A 14,568-nucleotide genomic window follows, 5' to 3' on the forward strand; every position below is an offset into this window, starting at 1 on the left:
ATGTGAACAGGTAGAGTATTCACTTTATTTGTACGAATTAGAAAAATTGCGCTAGGGGCAATGCAAACGCATTCAAAGTGCCAAGTTTCTAATCGTTGTCCTTTTTCGTTTGCCTAGGTATATACCGATTATTACGATTCGTATCATTCTTCGGGTTTTTTGTAGTATGTTCATTTCAGCATGCTGTCTTACTAGGGCTGCGATGACCAGACTCGCGACGGGACTGTCGTCTTGGGTGTAGCTGGCGAGACATCGCATTTCATAGATGGCAGTTGTATTTCCCTTCTTCTCACCTTAAATCCCCACTAGCCGCATCCCCACCTTAAATCCTCTTTAGTCGGCCGCGAGAAATAAAAAAATGCCTCCCTTTTTTTCCTGCTAACCTAAAATTAATACGAATTGTATTTGGCTCAGTAGAACATAAAATGAATCGTGCCGTGTCAAATAAACTATTTAAACAACAAGGTTTCTGACGTGCATTATGTTCGGAATTCTGGGTTCAAATGACGTCGAACGCTTAAACAAACCTCCTAAAGTTTTTATTACGTGCTAAAAAAATAAATATAAACGACTCATGAAAAATTGTACACGAATGTGTATTTTTAGCTCATATTTTGGAACGAATGAATCGAAAGCTTGCTTATATATTAGGTTCTCAAGATTTCATTATTCATTAACTTATTCCTGGCGGGCCATATGGAATCACCTGACATTCAAACTTTGATTTAAGTTTAACAAAAATACTTGAAAATTTGCACGATGAAACTAAATGGCATCGTTAGAGAACAGATTGATCCCAAATCTGCAATGCAGTTTGTGTCAATTGTGCATAAGCCACGGGGGTGAGATTGAGCCAAAACGGAAAATGTTTGTATGTTAAATTACTTGAGATTTCTAGAACCTACCACCTCAAATTCAATACTTTATGAAACGTGACATATTTATTCACAACTTCAAATAAAATATAGATAATATCAGTAAACTGTTTCACTTACACAATGTTTCAAAGTACAGGATGAAAAACATGCGCAAATAACGATATCCAAAAATGTCCAAGGCGCACCAACCCGTTCAAGGAATCTCATCAACTTACTGCTCAGTTGGTACGTTAGGATGTCGTCTTGAATGTGTTGAGGAAATATTATGCATTAGATCTGTATTGGCTCAGAAAATAATTTTTTTCCAAACTGTACACTTTTCGAGCCCTTTTTGGGTGAGATTGTGCCAAGCTATGATGAACGGTACAATGAACTGAATTCATATTTACGACAAATCTATATCAGTATACACCAAAACACATGCATCGTTTACATAGGGTGAGCTGTCTAGCCAAGGTATTATTTGAAATAATGACTAAAAGCTTGAGAACAGTAAGCTAACAACTGTTAGATGGAAATTTACACTGACTGATATTACTTATGGAATGTAACAAAACTTTGTACACCGATTCTATATTAACTGATGACTTTTTCAGCGAGGAAGGAGAGTTGTCAGTACGTTTCCAGCGGTTTTGAGATTTCCAATGGAATATACAGTTGTCAATGACATATAATAATTGAAACGAAAAGTCTTCTCAGGCCTTATGTCCTAACGTTTTCTCTTTCTAAGCTACCTGGATACGCCACTATGTGTATAGAGACTGTCTATAAGCCACGTTCTCATAACTGGTTACTCCAGATATCGATTTGATCCAGTCATACATTTTTCTACAATTCATATGAAACATAGTTTCTGGTCAACCCCCTACAGCCCCTTAATAGTCCACGTTGTTTATGGTCGACCCTATGTTTACTGTTTTATCATGTTATTCATATGAATTATTCGTTGATACACTACTGTTCATTTAACAGGTATTAAATTCAACTTTTTGTTTTTGGCACAATCTCACCCCATAGAAGGGGTGAGATTAGGCCAAAGTTCATTTAATTTTAGCAAAATTATAGTTTATTGTAACTTAACCATATTTGCGGCAGTCGTTAACTAAACATTTAAGTGTGCATTTACGTGATTTGTATCAAACTCATTGCCTTAATGTGTACATTACAAGCTAAGGAACAAAAATATATCCTTTTTTGGCACAACCTCACCCCGGCAGACGGTATTATAAACTAAAACCTTATAAATAAATATTATTAGATTTGTAGAAACAATGGAATATTGTTTTAACTCTAGAAAAATAGTCTGCGTCAATTTGACTCCCCGCTTTGAGTGACATTGCCTTTTTCTTTTTCAAATAGTGCGAATCCGTTCTCGTTGTTCAAAAAACTAAAATCTGGGTATATATCTGTTATGTATCGATGTGTTAACACCGTAATGATCATTCATTATTAAATTTTAAACGAAAAATTGCATTTCAAACGATTTAAAATTCATGTATCAATTCAACGCAAGAAAAAGATTATCTTTCCTGGGTTAATGAACAAATAATAAAAAAACACGTCAATGGAGATTCCAGTGTTTCTTATCTAAATGACGAACATAGATCTAGAAAGAATTCATCTTAACCATTTTTGATGCAAATTAAAGGTTTAATGAGGTTTTCACATTATATAGCAACTAACACTATGACACGTGTTACGTTTGATCCGCCATCTTCAGCTGAATCATCCGATGTGATCGCATCATTTGGTAAACAAATATCTACCTTGAGGACAGAGGAGTCCAGTCAGTGAATCGAAGCCTCAACTTTTTTTGTCTGTGGTGTAGGGCGAGAAAAACCAATAAAATTAGGTGGTGTAAATTGATTTCTTGTTTCATGCGTATCCGTCATGCGTATTCGAGCAACATGGTAATTCCAGCAACAATTGTAACAACAACAAAAAAACTGCTGGACCAAATCGTCTATGACGCATCTAAGCTCTCGACACGCATTTGCATTGAAGCAGAAGCTGGTCTTTTGGAAGAGTTAAAGTTTCATTCTATCGCGGTGTTTGTCAGTCGGTCTTCGTTTTTTCGTACAGCACATCAGCGCACCGCGATTCTCTGCATTTATCTGAGCTTACACGGGCGGCGGGGGTGTGATCCAAGCACCAGATTTGATTTCCATTTGTCGCTCGAATCCGGGAACAACCTAATGAATAAACATGCTGCGATCTGGTCTGCTCGTAGCTGTCGATAAATAACGCATCAATTGTGTATACAAACACAACAGAGGGTTGCTCATACAGTGTGTAGCAAAACGGCACTTCATTTGAGTACGAAAAACAAATATTTTAGTGCTGTCTATAAATTGGTATGAAAATTCTAGATATTGTAAGTTACAACGTGTTTGCAGATAAGATAACCAGCTTGCGAAACAGCTGTAGGGGACGACATGACACGTGTCAATTCAATCAGATGGCGTTTTTTTTACTTGCTGTATAATGCCACTTAAGATTGATTAGGCTCTGGCCAGCTCAAATCGCCGGGTTTATCGACGGTGGAGGGTGGAGCGAAAAAAGAACCGAAGTTAATGACATTGGAAAAAATAAAAACCAATTTGTTAATTACTAGCGAATATCATCATTAACTTTTTTGAATATTTGAAACAAAAAAAAAATAAGTTGAAGAAACTTAGGACAGTTTAGAAAAATAGCGAGTTTAATTCTACTTATTAGGTATCATTCTTCCCACATGATAATTTGGAATTTAGCCAGTGAAAACGGTTTTCTTAAATACCTACTGCTTCCATGGCATGCTTCAACTGATTTCGTCGAGTCTTGTTGAGAGCAAAAAAACAAGAAACTGAACAGTTTGATTCACTTTTGCACTCCAGAGTTTAACCTTATAGAGCGGATGTGCCGTCAGTGGGGTCAAAACGAAAAGTACCGATAAAGTTTTTTTATGGACAAGTAAGAGCTAGGGACACCAGGATTATTATGTGCAACAATACACGCTGCATGTTATGAAGCATGTTTGTAGCGAGAAAGTAGCGTCCAATTAAAATCAATGTTTGTTAGGAATAAGTTATCGAAGGAATTCTATTGAAAATGGAAAAGCGAAAGTAACACTAATGACTTATGAGTAGTCTGTCTTCCCGGCGAACGTGAACACAGAATCATTCATACCAGCACTCATTTATCTTTTCAAAATAATTTTTACCTTTTGATTAACAAACTTCACATTTTTAACACTAATAATTGCAGAAAACATGCCATAATAGACAAAAGTCATATACCAGACATATTTTTCAAAATAAAACTGGATTCGAAATAAAAATAGATCCAATGTCTTGGTTTGTCTGTTACCCAGTGAAATAACATTCAATGGTTTTATGAGCGCGGAAGTTTTTGAAGTTCATTAGGACAACAGAAAAAAACGGTACTAACGAGAGAGCAAGTGATTCATCGTTACCAAACGACACGTAAGTTTGAATGAGCTAGCCAATTAGCCCATACATTTTGTCCCGAGAGAAAATCAACAAACACGTTGGGCGGCGAAAAAAACTGTACCATATGATACCACCCATCTGGCAGCGTGTAACGAAGCAACTTATTCCGATGTCATTAGCGATAGTCTCCGTTGCCATTATTAGTGTACAACGATGGTTACAGTCACAGCTTTTGGATATGTGGAATTCAACAAATATATTTATAAATCACTGCAAAATTATAATGATGAACGTTACGTTATCAGCAATGAACGATTTTCCAGCGTAGACAATGCGACAACCTGAATCACCCTATCGCGTCCACGCAAATTGTGGTGCCCTGCCGGAGGCTGCCGGAAAAGAGACCTTTGGTGCATGGTGTCGAGGTTTCGGCGACGGCCAGTTATCCAGTTGGCCTTCACCCACTAATACCGGCCGGATGTGTGCCGATGCGCGAGAGATGGAGAATGCATAATGAGGATTGAAACAAAGGTCGTCCGGCCAGCCAATATTGTACGATTCCTTAGGGCAGCGAGACAGTAACATAATATCGGCTTCTGAAGGTTATCCCCCGGCGGATGAAGGCGTCACACAGTAGGAAACGCAAATGGTGTATTCTTAGACAGTTTTACGCGTGATTTGGGTCGACAGACGGGTTTTTGATTGATGCGATGTCACCGGAGGGAATTGATGAGCAGAAAAGAAAGTGGATGTTTAATGAAGCTGTAATTATAATAATTGAGCAATCATGTTTCGGCTTGATTACACGATCCGTGCCAAATGCTAACAAGTAAATAAAATTGATGCCCGAAATTTTTTCGCCGACCGAATCGTGTGCCGTGTTGTTTATATTAACAGAAATATGACTTCATTTCCAGCTGACACTAAGGTATCTAGACTACTGGTGTCTTGAATAATCTCGGGGATAATCTTAATGTCTTAATGCATGACATCATTTGATATATGCTGCTTTCACAAAGATACACGAGTTTTTTTGACGTGGGACTACGTCTTTGTTTTCAATACTGGTATGCATTCTGTAAAATTAGAAATGAAACTGGCAAATGTTGCATCAGATTTCGAACGATAAAAGCAGCATAACCACATAATGGATAACTATAACCAATATGTTTTTGGATAGATAAAATGTTGAACAATTTTGTAATACGCTAGTTATCATTATTTTTTCATTGCAAAGCGGTAAAAACCAAAAAAAAAGTGTCAAGGACAAATTTACGCGAACAATGAACCAATCACATGCGAGCATTCCTAGCACAGACGACATGAATAGACACCAACCATTCCGTGATATTCTCTGTATCAATATAAAAAAAAATGACAGAGTCTCCCCGTCCCAATAGGTCAATTTATATTTGCTTTCTTGAACCTACAGGGTGACATAAAAGTCCGGTCACACAGGAAAATCTCAATTTTTCAAAGAATAAGAAGAAAATCTGGATCAGGCTTTCATAGCTTTATTCAGTAACTCATAAAGATACTTCACAGACGATATCTCGCAATTACACCACCTTTCTCTGATCGAACCAGCTTCAGACGTCTCAGAAAGTCGTCGCAAGCGACGCGCACGTGCTCCATCGGCATCTCGTCCCAGATTTTCGTGATAACTCGCTTGAATTGCTAGAAATTTGTTATTTTATAGTCGTTCAGCTTCGACATCATGTATCCCCACACGAAATAATCCAGTGGATTCAGATCCGAAGACGACGGAGGCCATTCATTCTTCGAAATGAAATCGGTCAAGTTTTCCTCACACCACGCCTGAACAACCTTTGCGGTGTGGGATGGGGCTGGAAGCAGTAGTAATCGTCTTCCAACAATAGTTCAGCTTGAGGCAGAACATTTTTATTTAAAACCGTGTCCAGGTAGTACGCTGGGTTGATTTTGACCCCTTTATCGATAAAAATAAGAGGCAGTTTGAAAACATTTCAAAAGGTCCTATCTGCTTTGAACGATTTGTTGATGGATCACTTTCATTCAATCTCCACAACTCATTAAACATGTTTTATGACACGTTATTTGCACAAGTTGATAGCGGAGGGATCACTCTAGCTTTCTGAATGAAAACATCGCTTGGGGGAGTTACTATAGCTGAACCATTACCAAAACAAAAAGACGCTCCGGAAAAACTATAAAAACAGATAGGACCTTTTGAAATGTTTGTCTAGAAATGTTTGATATTAGTTGTATTTACCAGACAATTAAACTGTGCAGTAACAGATAATAATTTCAGCCTTGTTAAATGTTTAAAAAAACAAATCAGAAAGAATTTTAATTTTCCGAAGGTATCGTCGGAATCCATGGTCAAGTATATGAATATAAAGATTGTTTGTATTTCATGATACTGTAAGAAGACGGAGTTTAACCAGAGAAAGGCCGGAATCCTCAATCGGCAAAGATGCCCCTTCTGTAAATTGTTATGAACCATGAGTATGATTGAGATGCTGTAAGAAGTGACTGGTTTGTAATGATGAAAACTTAGTAAATTGACATTTACGGATTTGTTTCGCATATACCGCTTGTGATGCACAGTGTTAATAAATCGTAATATACATCACACTGCTGCGCAATTGCAGCAGCATCAAACTGCAATCAAAGTTGCAATTTAGTAATAACCATTCATTATGCTCTTCCAAATATGTTTAGCAGCCTTGAAAAAGACTGGTTGCTGCAGTTGCAAATTTCATTCAATTATCGCATAAACGCTTCATGGTCCAGATAGCGCGCGATATCCGCTCTGACAAAGATTTTTTACGCACGTAGTGAAATGAGATTACTGGAAAAATTATTTCCAGTTATATCATCCTACTACGTTCGTAAAAAAGAGGACGGGCTACGCTGCTCACCGTTTGTCGGTATATAAGCGAAATTTGAGCGCGAAAGCGCATTATTTTATCGTCAACTGTGTACCTGGCAACAAATGTATCATCATTGAGATGGCCCCAGAGGCAAGCGACGAAGGAGCCAGGAAATTTGTCACAACAGGTCGTACCTCGTTGTAAGGAAAACATTTTCGGTTGCTTCCTGGTTGGCGGATTACAACAAACGTTCTACTATTACACTTGCCGCAAGGTTCAGACCGCCGTACGTTTGCTGCTCCAAGTAAATTGTTACATTCCTCTTGTCAACCTATTGTTGCCTTATAAAGGCAACAATAGGTTGACACATGTATCGTGTGTTGCACGGCTTGAAGGAAGATGTTCCCGTTCTCGTATCGGATATAAGGGTCGTAATTATGCTGTGATGTCAAGCAACAACCGTCTTCTTAAAGACGTTACATATTTGTTAATGAAGTGTTATGAATTTTCTAAAACGGACTCAGCGCCGTGAGCAGAACTGGCTGAACATTTCTGTTTGGAATCGGATTTGTTTCGCATATACCGCTTGTGATGCACAGTGTTAATGAATCGTGATATACATCACACTGATGGGCAATTGCAGCAGCATCAAACTGTAATCAAAGTTGTAATTTAGTAATAACCATTCATTATGCTCTTCCAAATATATTTAGCAGCCTTGAGAAAGACTGGTTGCTGTAGTTGCAAATTTCGTTCATTTATCGCATAAATGCTTCATGGTCCAGATAGCGCGCAATATCCGCTCTGACATAGATTTTTTGCACGTTGTGGATTGGGATAACTGAAAAAATAGATATGACTAAAGTCGCATGGAAGCAGATCGTGCATGTTTTATGCTGCCGACGGTAAACATGAGTATGAAGGTGGAAATTGTGATGTCGAACTATAACCGTTTTGTTTTAAGACGCAATAACGTAAGTGCTGCATTTCTGTTATCTGCTGCCATCCAGCAGTCCGTGTGGTATCGGCACAATCATGGAATGAATTATACATAAAACACAAAGCGCGCATTCTTAGTCAACTAGGTATATTCTGTCGATCTTGTTAGGGAAAGAAGCATTGTGCGACCAATCAGAGATCGACATTTGCGTTTCGACAAGGCTTGACAATTTTCAATAGTACAACAGTTCGAACAATCAGATTACAACTTTCTCCATTTGGACGGGTGCTTGGTTGATTTTCCAATCGCTTACTGCAAAAATGACGAAAATCGGTTGGAAACTGACTGAGCTTAAAACGGTTGAAAATGGACAATTTTTGTGACGCTCTCGATGTTTTTGGTTTTTGAAATTGGATCCCTGTAATGAAACTGGCCCCCTGTGTATGTTGCCGTAAGACGTAATTCTACGTCAAAAACCTTAATGGAACGAAATTAGAACTTTCTCAAGAAGTCAACTACTTAGGACTAACTCTATAGACAGCAAATTAAATTGGAAATCACACATAGAAAAAGTAATAAGTAAAGCTACAAAAGCCTTATGGATCAGTAAAAAACCTTTGGTAACAAATGTAAATTGAATTGAAACATTTACAATGTGACTTTGAAGCACTTTTTCAAAAGAGATAGCAATTTTTTGATAAATACTCCATACAACCGTCAGATATTGGGATGACTTCTCCCAATAAGACAGTGAATTTTATTCTTTCAATAATACCTTATTCAGCAAGTGGAAACCATTAAACCCAATAGTGGTGCGACACCCTGGCTTCCATTGAATCGAGGCCCGCCACCAAAATCCAAATTTCTGGTCCTGTGACCCACCCAACAGGAAAGAGAAAAAAAACTATTGTTAAATGATCAAAATAATTGAATGCTCATTACATGCTCTTGAAAAAAAACTGTTTTTCATAGATTTTTCAGAAAAAAATAATCTGAAAGTATATTTACGCATAGCTTCATTTTTTTCAATATTTTTCTCTGAAACCGATTATCTGTAACATTGCCGACAACGGCACACCGATCTAACAAACCGTTTTGAGTCTAAAAATATTCGTAGTCAGCAAATGCTTTACATTTTTATATAGGTTCTCGAAAACGAGTCGTGATAAAAAAAAACAACGGTATTAACCCTCTAGTGCCCAAATTAATTTCTGAACGGACTTCGGTAAAATCACTTTAAACCATTATAAACACTTTTTAAGTATTCATTGAAGCTTTTCGGAACTTCGACTGAAGCCCGCGAAATGGCGGCATTGGGCACTAGAGGGTTAAATGACTTTTTTTGACCATCAACCAAATCAAAAAATTTTCGATTAAAATGATTGCAAATTTTTTGTGGAATTGCTCACTACACAAAGCACATACATTTGTGCGTGGCCCCAACAGCATTTCTAAGAAGAGCTACATTTTTCGTTTGCGATGTTTGCTTTATATCAAATTCGTTAAGATTTACATTATTTTGTGAAACTTCGAATTGTTTTCAAATTGAGTCTAAATGTTAGTTTTTTCTATTGTAATAATACGACTTGCTTTGAGTTAAATTGTTTTTTTTTTATTAATATGAATGTTCTTCGTGGTTTATTTTTCCTTCACCTATGTTTTATTCTGTTCTTCATATCTTCGTATATTCTTGAAATTGGTTTTAAATTTACTTGCCTGTGCCGTGAAATTTCTCATCATATTTTCTAAAACTCATATCTCAATCTTTATAAACGTTGTTGAAATAGCGTCGTGAATGCTTATTATGCTTAACGTGTTACTCATTATTTCGCTATAGAAAGTTCAAGCTCATCTCTTTTGCCTTTCTCCTAGAAAGATATAGCAAACACTAGCAAAACCAAAAGTGAAAAGTCATCCAAATGTCCGAATGTCATATACCACTCGATTCAGTTCGACGAACTGAGCATTTTCTGTATGTAAGTGTGTGTGTGTGTGTGTGTGTGAGTGTGTGTGTGTGTGTTTGTGTATGTGTATGTGCAACTTTTCAATCTCACTCACTTTTCTCAGGAATGGGTAGACCGATTCTCACAATCTTTTTTTTCCTGTGTGGGCTCAACACTGCGACCAGAGATTAGATCCATTGTGATATTGCCCAAGTGTTTTCTGTACTCCGCACTTCAAATTATTGGCAGTATCACTAATGAAGTAAGTGATACGCTTATCATTCATATCAGTGATGTGTGTAAGTTTTACCTTTCCGTTTCAAGCTTACTGCTCTAATATACCGAGCCTCTGTCCATCCTAACAATATCGCCTAGTTACAATTCCCTGGAGAGAACTTTCATATGTTACTCACTCTAGTTTTATTATAAGAGAGACTTATTTTTGTTACGAGGAGAGTCAACAGAGGTACTGTAGAATCCAGATTGAAGGAAGGGTACGTGGTGGGTAGCCTAAGAACAAACCCATGCTAAAAGTCCGTTGACAACCAAATGGCCTGATTCTACTAAGATTCGAACCCACGACCACTCGCTTACCAAAGCGGACTCTGTAACCTTGCGGCTATGGAGCTTCTCACAATCTTAGTGTCTAATGAAAGGTCTAGTTGCCCCGTGGGTTGTTATTGAATTTCATTGTAATCAGATTTTTGCCTTTCTCCTAGAAAGGTATAGCAATCACTGCAAAAACCAAAGGTAGAAAAGTGCTCCAGAGGGTCGAACCTCGTATATCAATCGACTCAGTTCGACAGTTCGAGCTGAGCATTTTCTGTATGTGTGTGTGCGTATGTGTGTGTGTGTATGTGTGTGTGTAACGCTCTCCCAATCTCACTCGATTTTCTCAGAGATGGCTTGACCGATCTTCATGAAATTAATTGCAAATGAGAGGTCTAGTTGCCCCATAAGACCCTATTGAATTTCATTGCAATCGGATTTTTAGTTTAGAGGTTATGTTCAAAAATGTGAAAATCACGAAACATCATTATCTCAGAAACAACTCAACCGATTTTAATGAAATAGGTTTTAAATGAACGAGCTACTTAAGAAACCCTTAACATTTGAGTTTCATGAAGATTGAACGAGTGGTTCAGAAGTTATTTAAAGAAACGTGTTCTGGAGAGTGATTAATCTCACTCATGTTTCTCAGAGATGGCTGTACCGATTTTCATAAAATCAGTGTCAAATGGAAGGTCTAGTTGCCCCATAAGACCCTATAAATTTGTTTTGCAATCGGACTATTACTTTGCCTGTTATGTTTAAAAATGTGAAATCCAGCTATGAAAAGGAACATATTCCGAAGCCTACTCAAAATCACTCACTTTTCTCAGAGATGGCTGAACCGATTTCCACGAAATTAGTTTCAAATGAAAGGTCTAGCTGCCTCATAACACCCTATTGAGTTTCAATGCAATCGGACTGTAACTTCGTCTGTAAAGTACCAGAATGTTAAAATCACGAAACTTCATTATCTCAGAAGTACATATAATCGAGTCCAGCGACGTTTCGATTATACCAAGATCAAAGAAAAATTTTGCATCATATATTTGAAACATATTTATTCCACGTTTTTTGCATATGTTCATGTATGTTCATATGTGTTTGAATGTTATGTTTCAAATGTTCGGTATAGTTTTACTGTTGGCTACCAAAAATTTGTTATTTAGAGGAAAAAATAAATCCAGCAAATATTGTCAAGGTGTATTTTTTCTGAAAATAATAAGTTCGGATGAGAAAGGCTTGGTCTGATCGCTAGGTGGATTAATTTGGATTTTTATATGAATGTGGCAATTATAATTTATACTAAAAATTATTGAATATTGAGTTCTTTCAAACTACCTACTGCGCCTCTGACAGGACTTAATTATTCCCTGAGAATTATTTCTATCAAGTGTCAAAATTGAAAAGAAGATTCAAAAGATAATAATTATCAGCCAATCGTGTCTGACTAGCATTTTATTCTGCATGAAAAATTATTCTAGCCAATTGTTAGTAATAGAAGTTGTAGATGTAATGTAATGATCATTCGCTTCTCAATAATTGTGTCGCTGTGCCTAAAGTTGCGAATCTAAAAATATACATCGCTGGTTTTTCCTTTAAACACACAAAAAACTTGACCTTTTTCCACTCTTCAACAGGAACATCATCTAGAAGCAATACCAGGACTAAGCGTTAGCTCGGATTTCACTGATTCTTTTGCGAATGAAATGACGCAAATAAACCTAACGCCAGCGTTTTCTGTATTTTACTGTTTTTAGCAGAAGCACAGTAATCGATTTGTACCGTATCTTGTCAATACTCACCTCCAACCCGCTGCCCCCCTTCTCTTTTCTCTTTCTCGTTTCCTGAACATACGCGTTGCAATCTGATTCAATCAATGTTTAAGGAAGTTTTTCGCGTTTCTTCGCCCGAACACCGTGTGGAATGAAGGTGTCGAACTAAACTGTAACGGGATTCGTTTGATAGGCAGACGCACAAATGATGGATACTACATCCCCTGAGCATTTTGTCTTGTGAATAAAAAAAAAATAATCCTGTATCTTTTTTTGGTAGACAGAAAAATCCCTTTGAGTAATGTGGGAGCTTGAACGAACGACAAGTACAGCTTCTCTACAATTATGGGTCAGTCAACGCGAAGCCTGGGAAAACACTGTGTTTTCCTCAACTAGTATGTAGGTATACATTTGGTTCAACTATTCGACGTTTCGATGATTTGTTTTATCATTTTAAGGGTTGCTTAAACAAGAGAGATAAATGCAACGACTTACGGAAATTGTTCAATTAGTAATTACTCAAAATAGACATTTGTTCGTAAAAGTGACTGGTAATTGTGACTGACCCATTCTCGTGGAGTGACTGTAAAATCAACAGTCCCGTTTCTGGACTGTTAGTTAGAATCCCAGGTGCACCCGTAATGGAACGGTTACGGACGATAAATAATCCAGCATAAAAAGAAGTCAGGAAATCGTAATGAGAAGGGAGAGAGAGAGATCTATTCAACATGGTCATCCTGGCAAACCTAGGATTTCTCATTTCAATCAAAGCATGTAGCTTTCTCGCTCGCTTGTTTGTTGTGGTTAGAATACCGGGAAATTTATCCTAATAAAAATGTTCAGTTTCCGTTTCGATGGGAGGAACCTGGACTGGGAGTAATTTCAAATGCGTATATACTTTTTACTTTAATGGCATCAATCGAGCATAATTTCAAGTGACTAAACAGTCTTGTAACAGTCTTGGAGTAAGGAATAGCGAAAATAAAACCGCAAAATAATTTGAAGGTGGGTCTTAAATAAATTCGCTGTAATTGGCCATTTTCCAGAGTTTATAGCCTATTTAAAATCACTGTCATAGTAAAACCTCTGAATTTTTCGGCCTCTTGTAGTCTCAATGATTTCAGCAATCGCAAGAACTTAGATTCAAGCAATTTCACAAATATATCATGCTGTTTATTCATCTCAAGATTGTCACACTAAAACCCGTTCCCCAATGATTAAATGGCGCATTATGGAAATGCCAACTTCATCATGGCAGACAATAAAAACATCAGAAAAGACACCAGAAAGTTGTCAATGTTTTTTTATTAATGTACAAAGTTTTCGGCTTCTTCGCGTCGTTGGAGTGGGATATTCCCTAGCCAAATGAAAGATAAGAAACATTTGTTCCAACAGTAGGAAAGCGAAATTGGTTGGAAAATCTTGACAATCCACCAGCAAAGAAACAACACTTGTGCGAGTAATTTTTTCCCCATCCATCATCGGATCATTTGAAGCCCATTGTTGGGAACGAGACTTTTCCGACAAAGCGCTCAATTTAGCGAGCGGAAAGTTGTTGTCTTTATTAAGACATATTGACTTTGATTTAAATGGAATTAAACTTATCTAAGCACTCGACTCGGGATGCGATTGCATGTGTTCCCTTTGCCGATTTGAAGCGTGGCTTGAACACAGGAGAACATTGGCGAGCTGAAGTGCGGGTTAATTTCAAGAACAACATGTTTATTCCGAAAAATTGCTAGTAGACTGCTAACAACACAATTTTTCCTTCTCCGTGGCAGATTGACTAACGCACCCGTGTACCGTGGTTGGTTTATGCGGTCAATTAATTTGCTTGCTGATAACTTGCACTTACCGAGAAGCGAATTTCCTTATCGAGGATGTTATCGTTGATAACCTGGATGAGACCTTCATCGCTGGAATGTAGAATCGGCACCAGGAAAACGTAGGGTGACTTCGTCAGCGCTTTGAGCTAGAGTAGACAGAGAGAATAGTTAAAAAGTTAAAAGAGGCGATAAAAATAAACACTACAAAGCAAATTATTCACATTTTGTCAAAATGTGTTCCATTGGGTTGTTCAAATGATTTTTTTTTTTCGAGTGCTTCCCATAGCTTAAAACCAGTGGTGGGCACCGCTAACCGAAAATTTAGCGACGCTAATCGCTAAGTCGCTAACCGGAAAATTTAGCTCGATAAT

General features: G+C 37.5%; 1 protein-coding gene across 4 annotated transcripts in view; it reads right to left on the minus strand.

The window, feature by feature from the left end:
* The window catches only part of LOC129731958 (cGMP-dependent 3',5'-cyclic phosphodiesterase-like), a 120,777-nt gene that overhangs the window by 90,288 nt on the left and 15,921 nt on the right, over positions 1 to 14,568 (minus strand). For all 4 annotated transcript variants that reach the window (XM_055692369.1, XM_055692366.1, XM_055692367.1 and 1 more), the window contains exon 3: positions 14,227 to 14,343. In XM_055692369.1, coding sequence (XP_055548344.1) covers positions 14,227 to 14,343 — 117 coding nt within the window. The remainder of the gene's footprint in view (positions 1 to 14,226; positions 14,344 to 14,568) is intronic.

Source organism: Wyeomyia smithii, chromosome 3 (genome assembly GCF_029784165.1).
Source record: "Wyeomyia smithii strain HCP4-BCI-WySm-NY-G18 chromosome 3, ASM2978416v1, whole genome shotgun sequence".
Taxonomy (NCBI): domain Eukaryota; kingdom Metazoa; phylum Arthropoda; class Insecta; order Diptera; family Culicidae; genus Wyeomyia; species Wyeomyia smithii.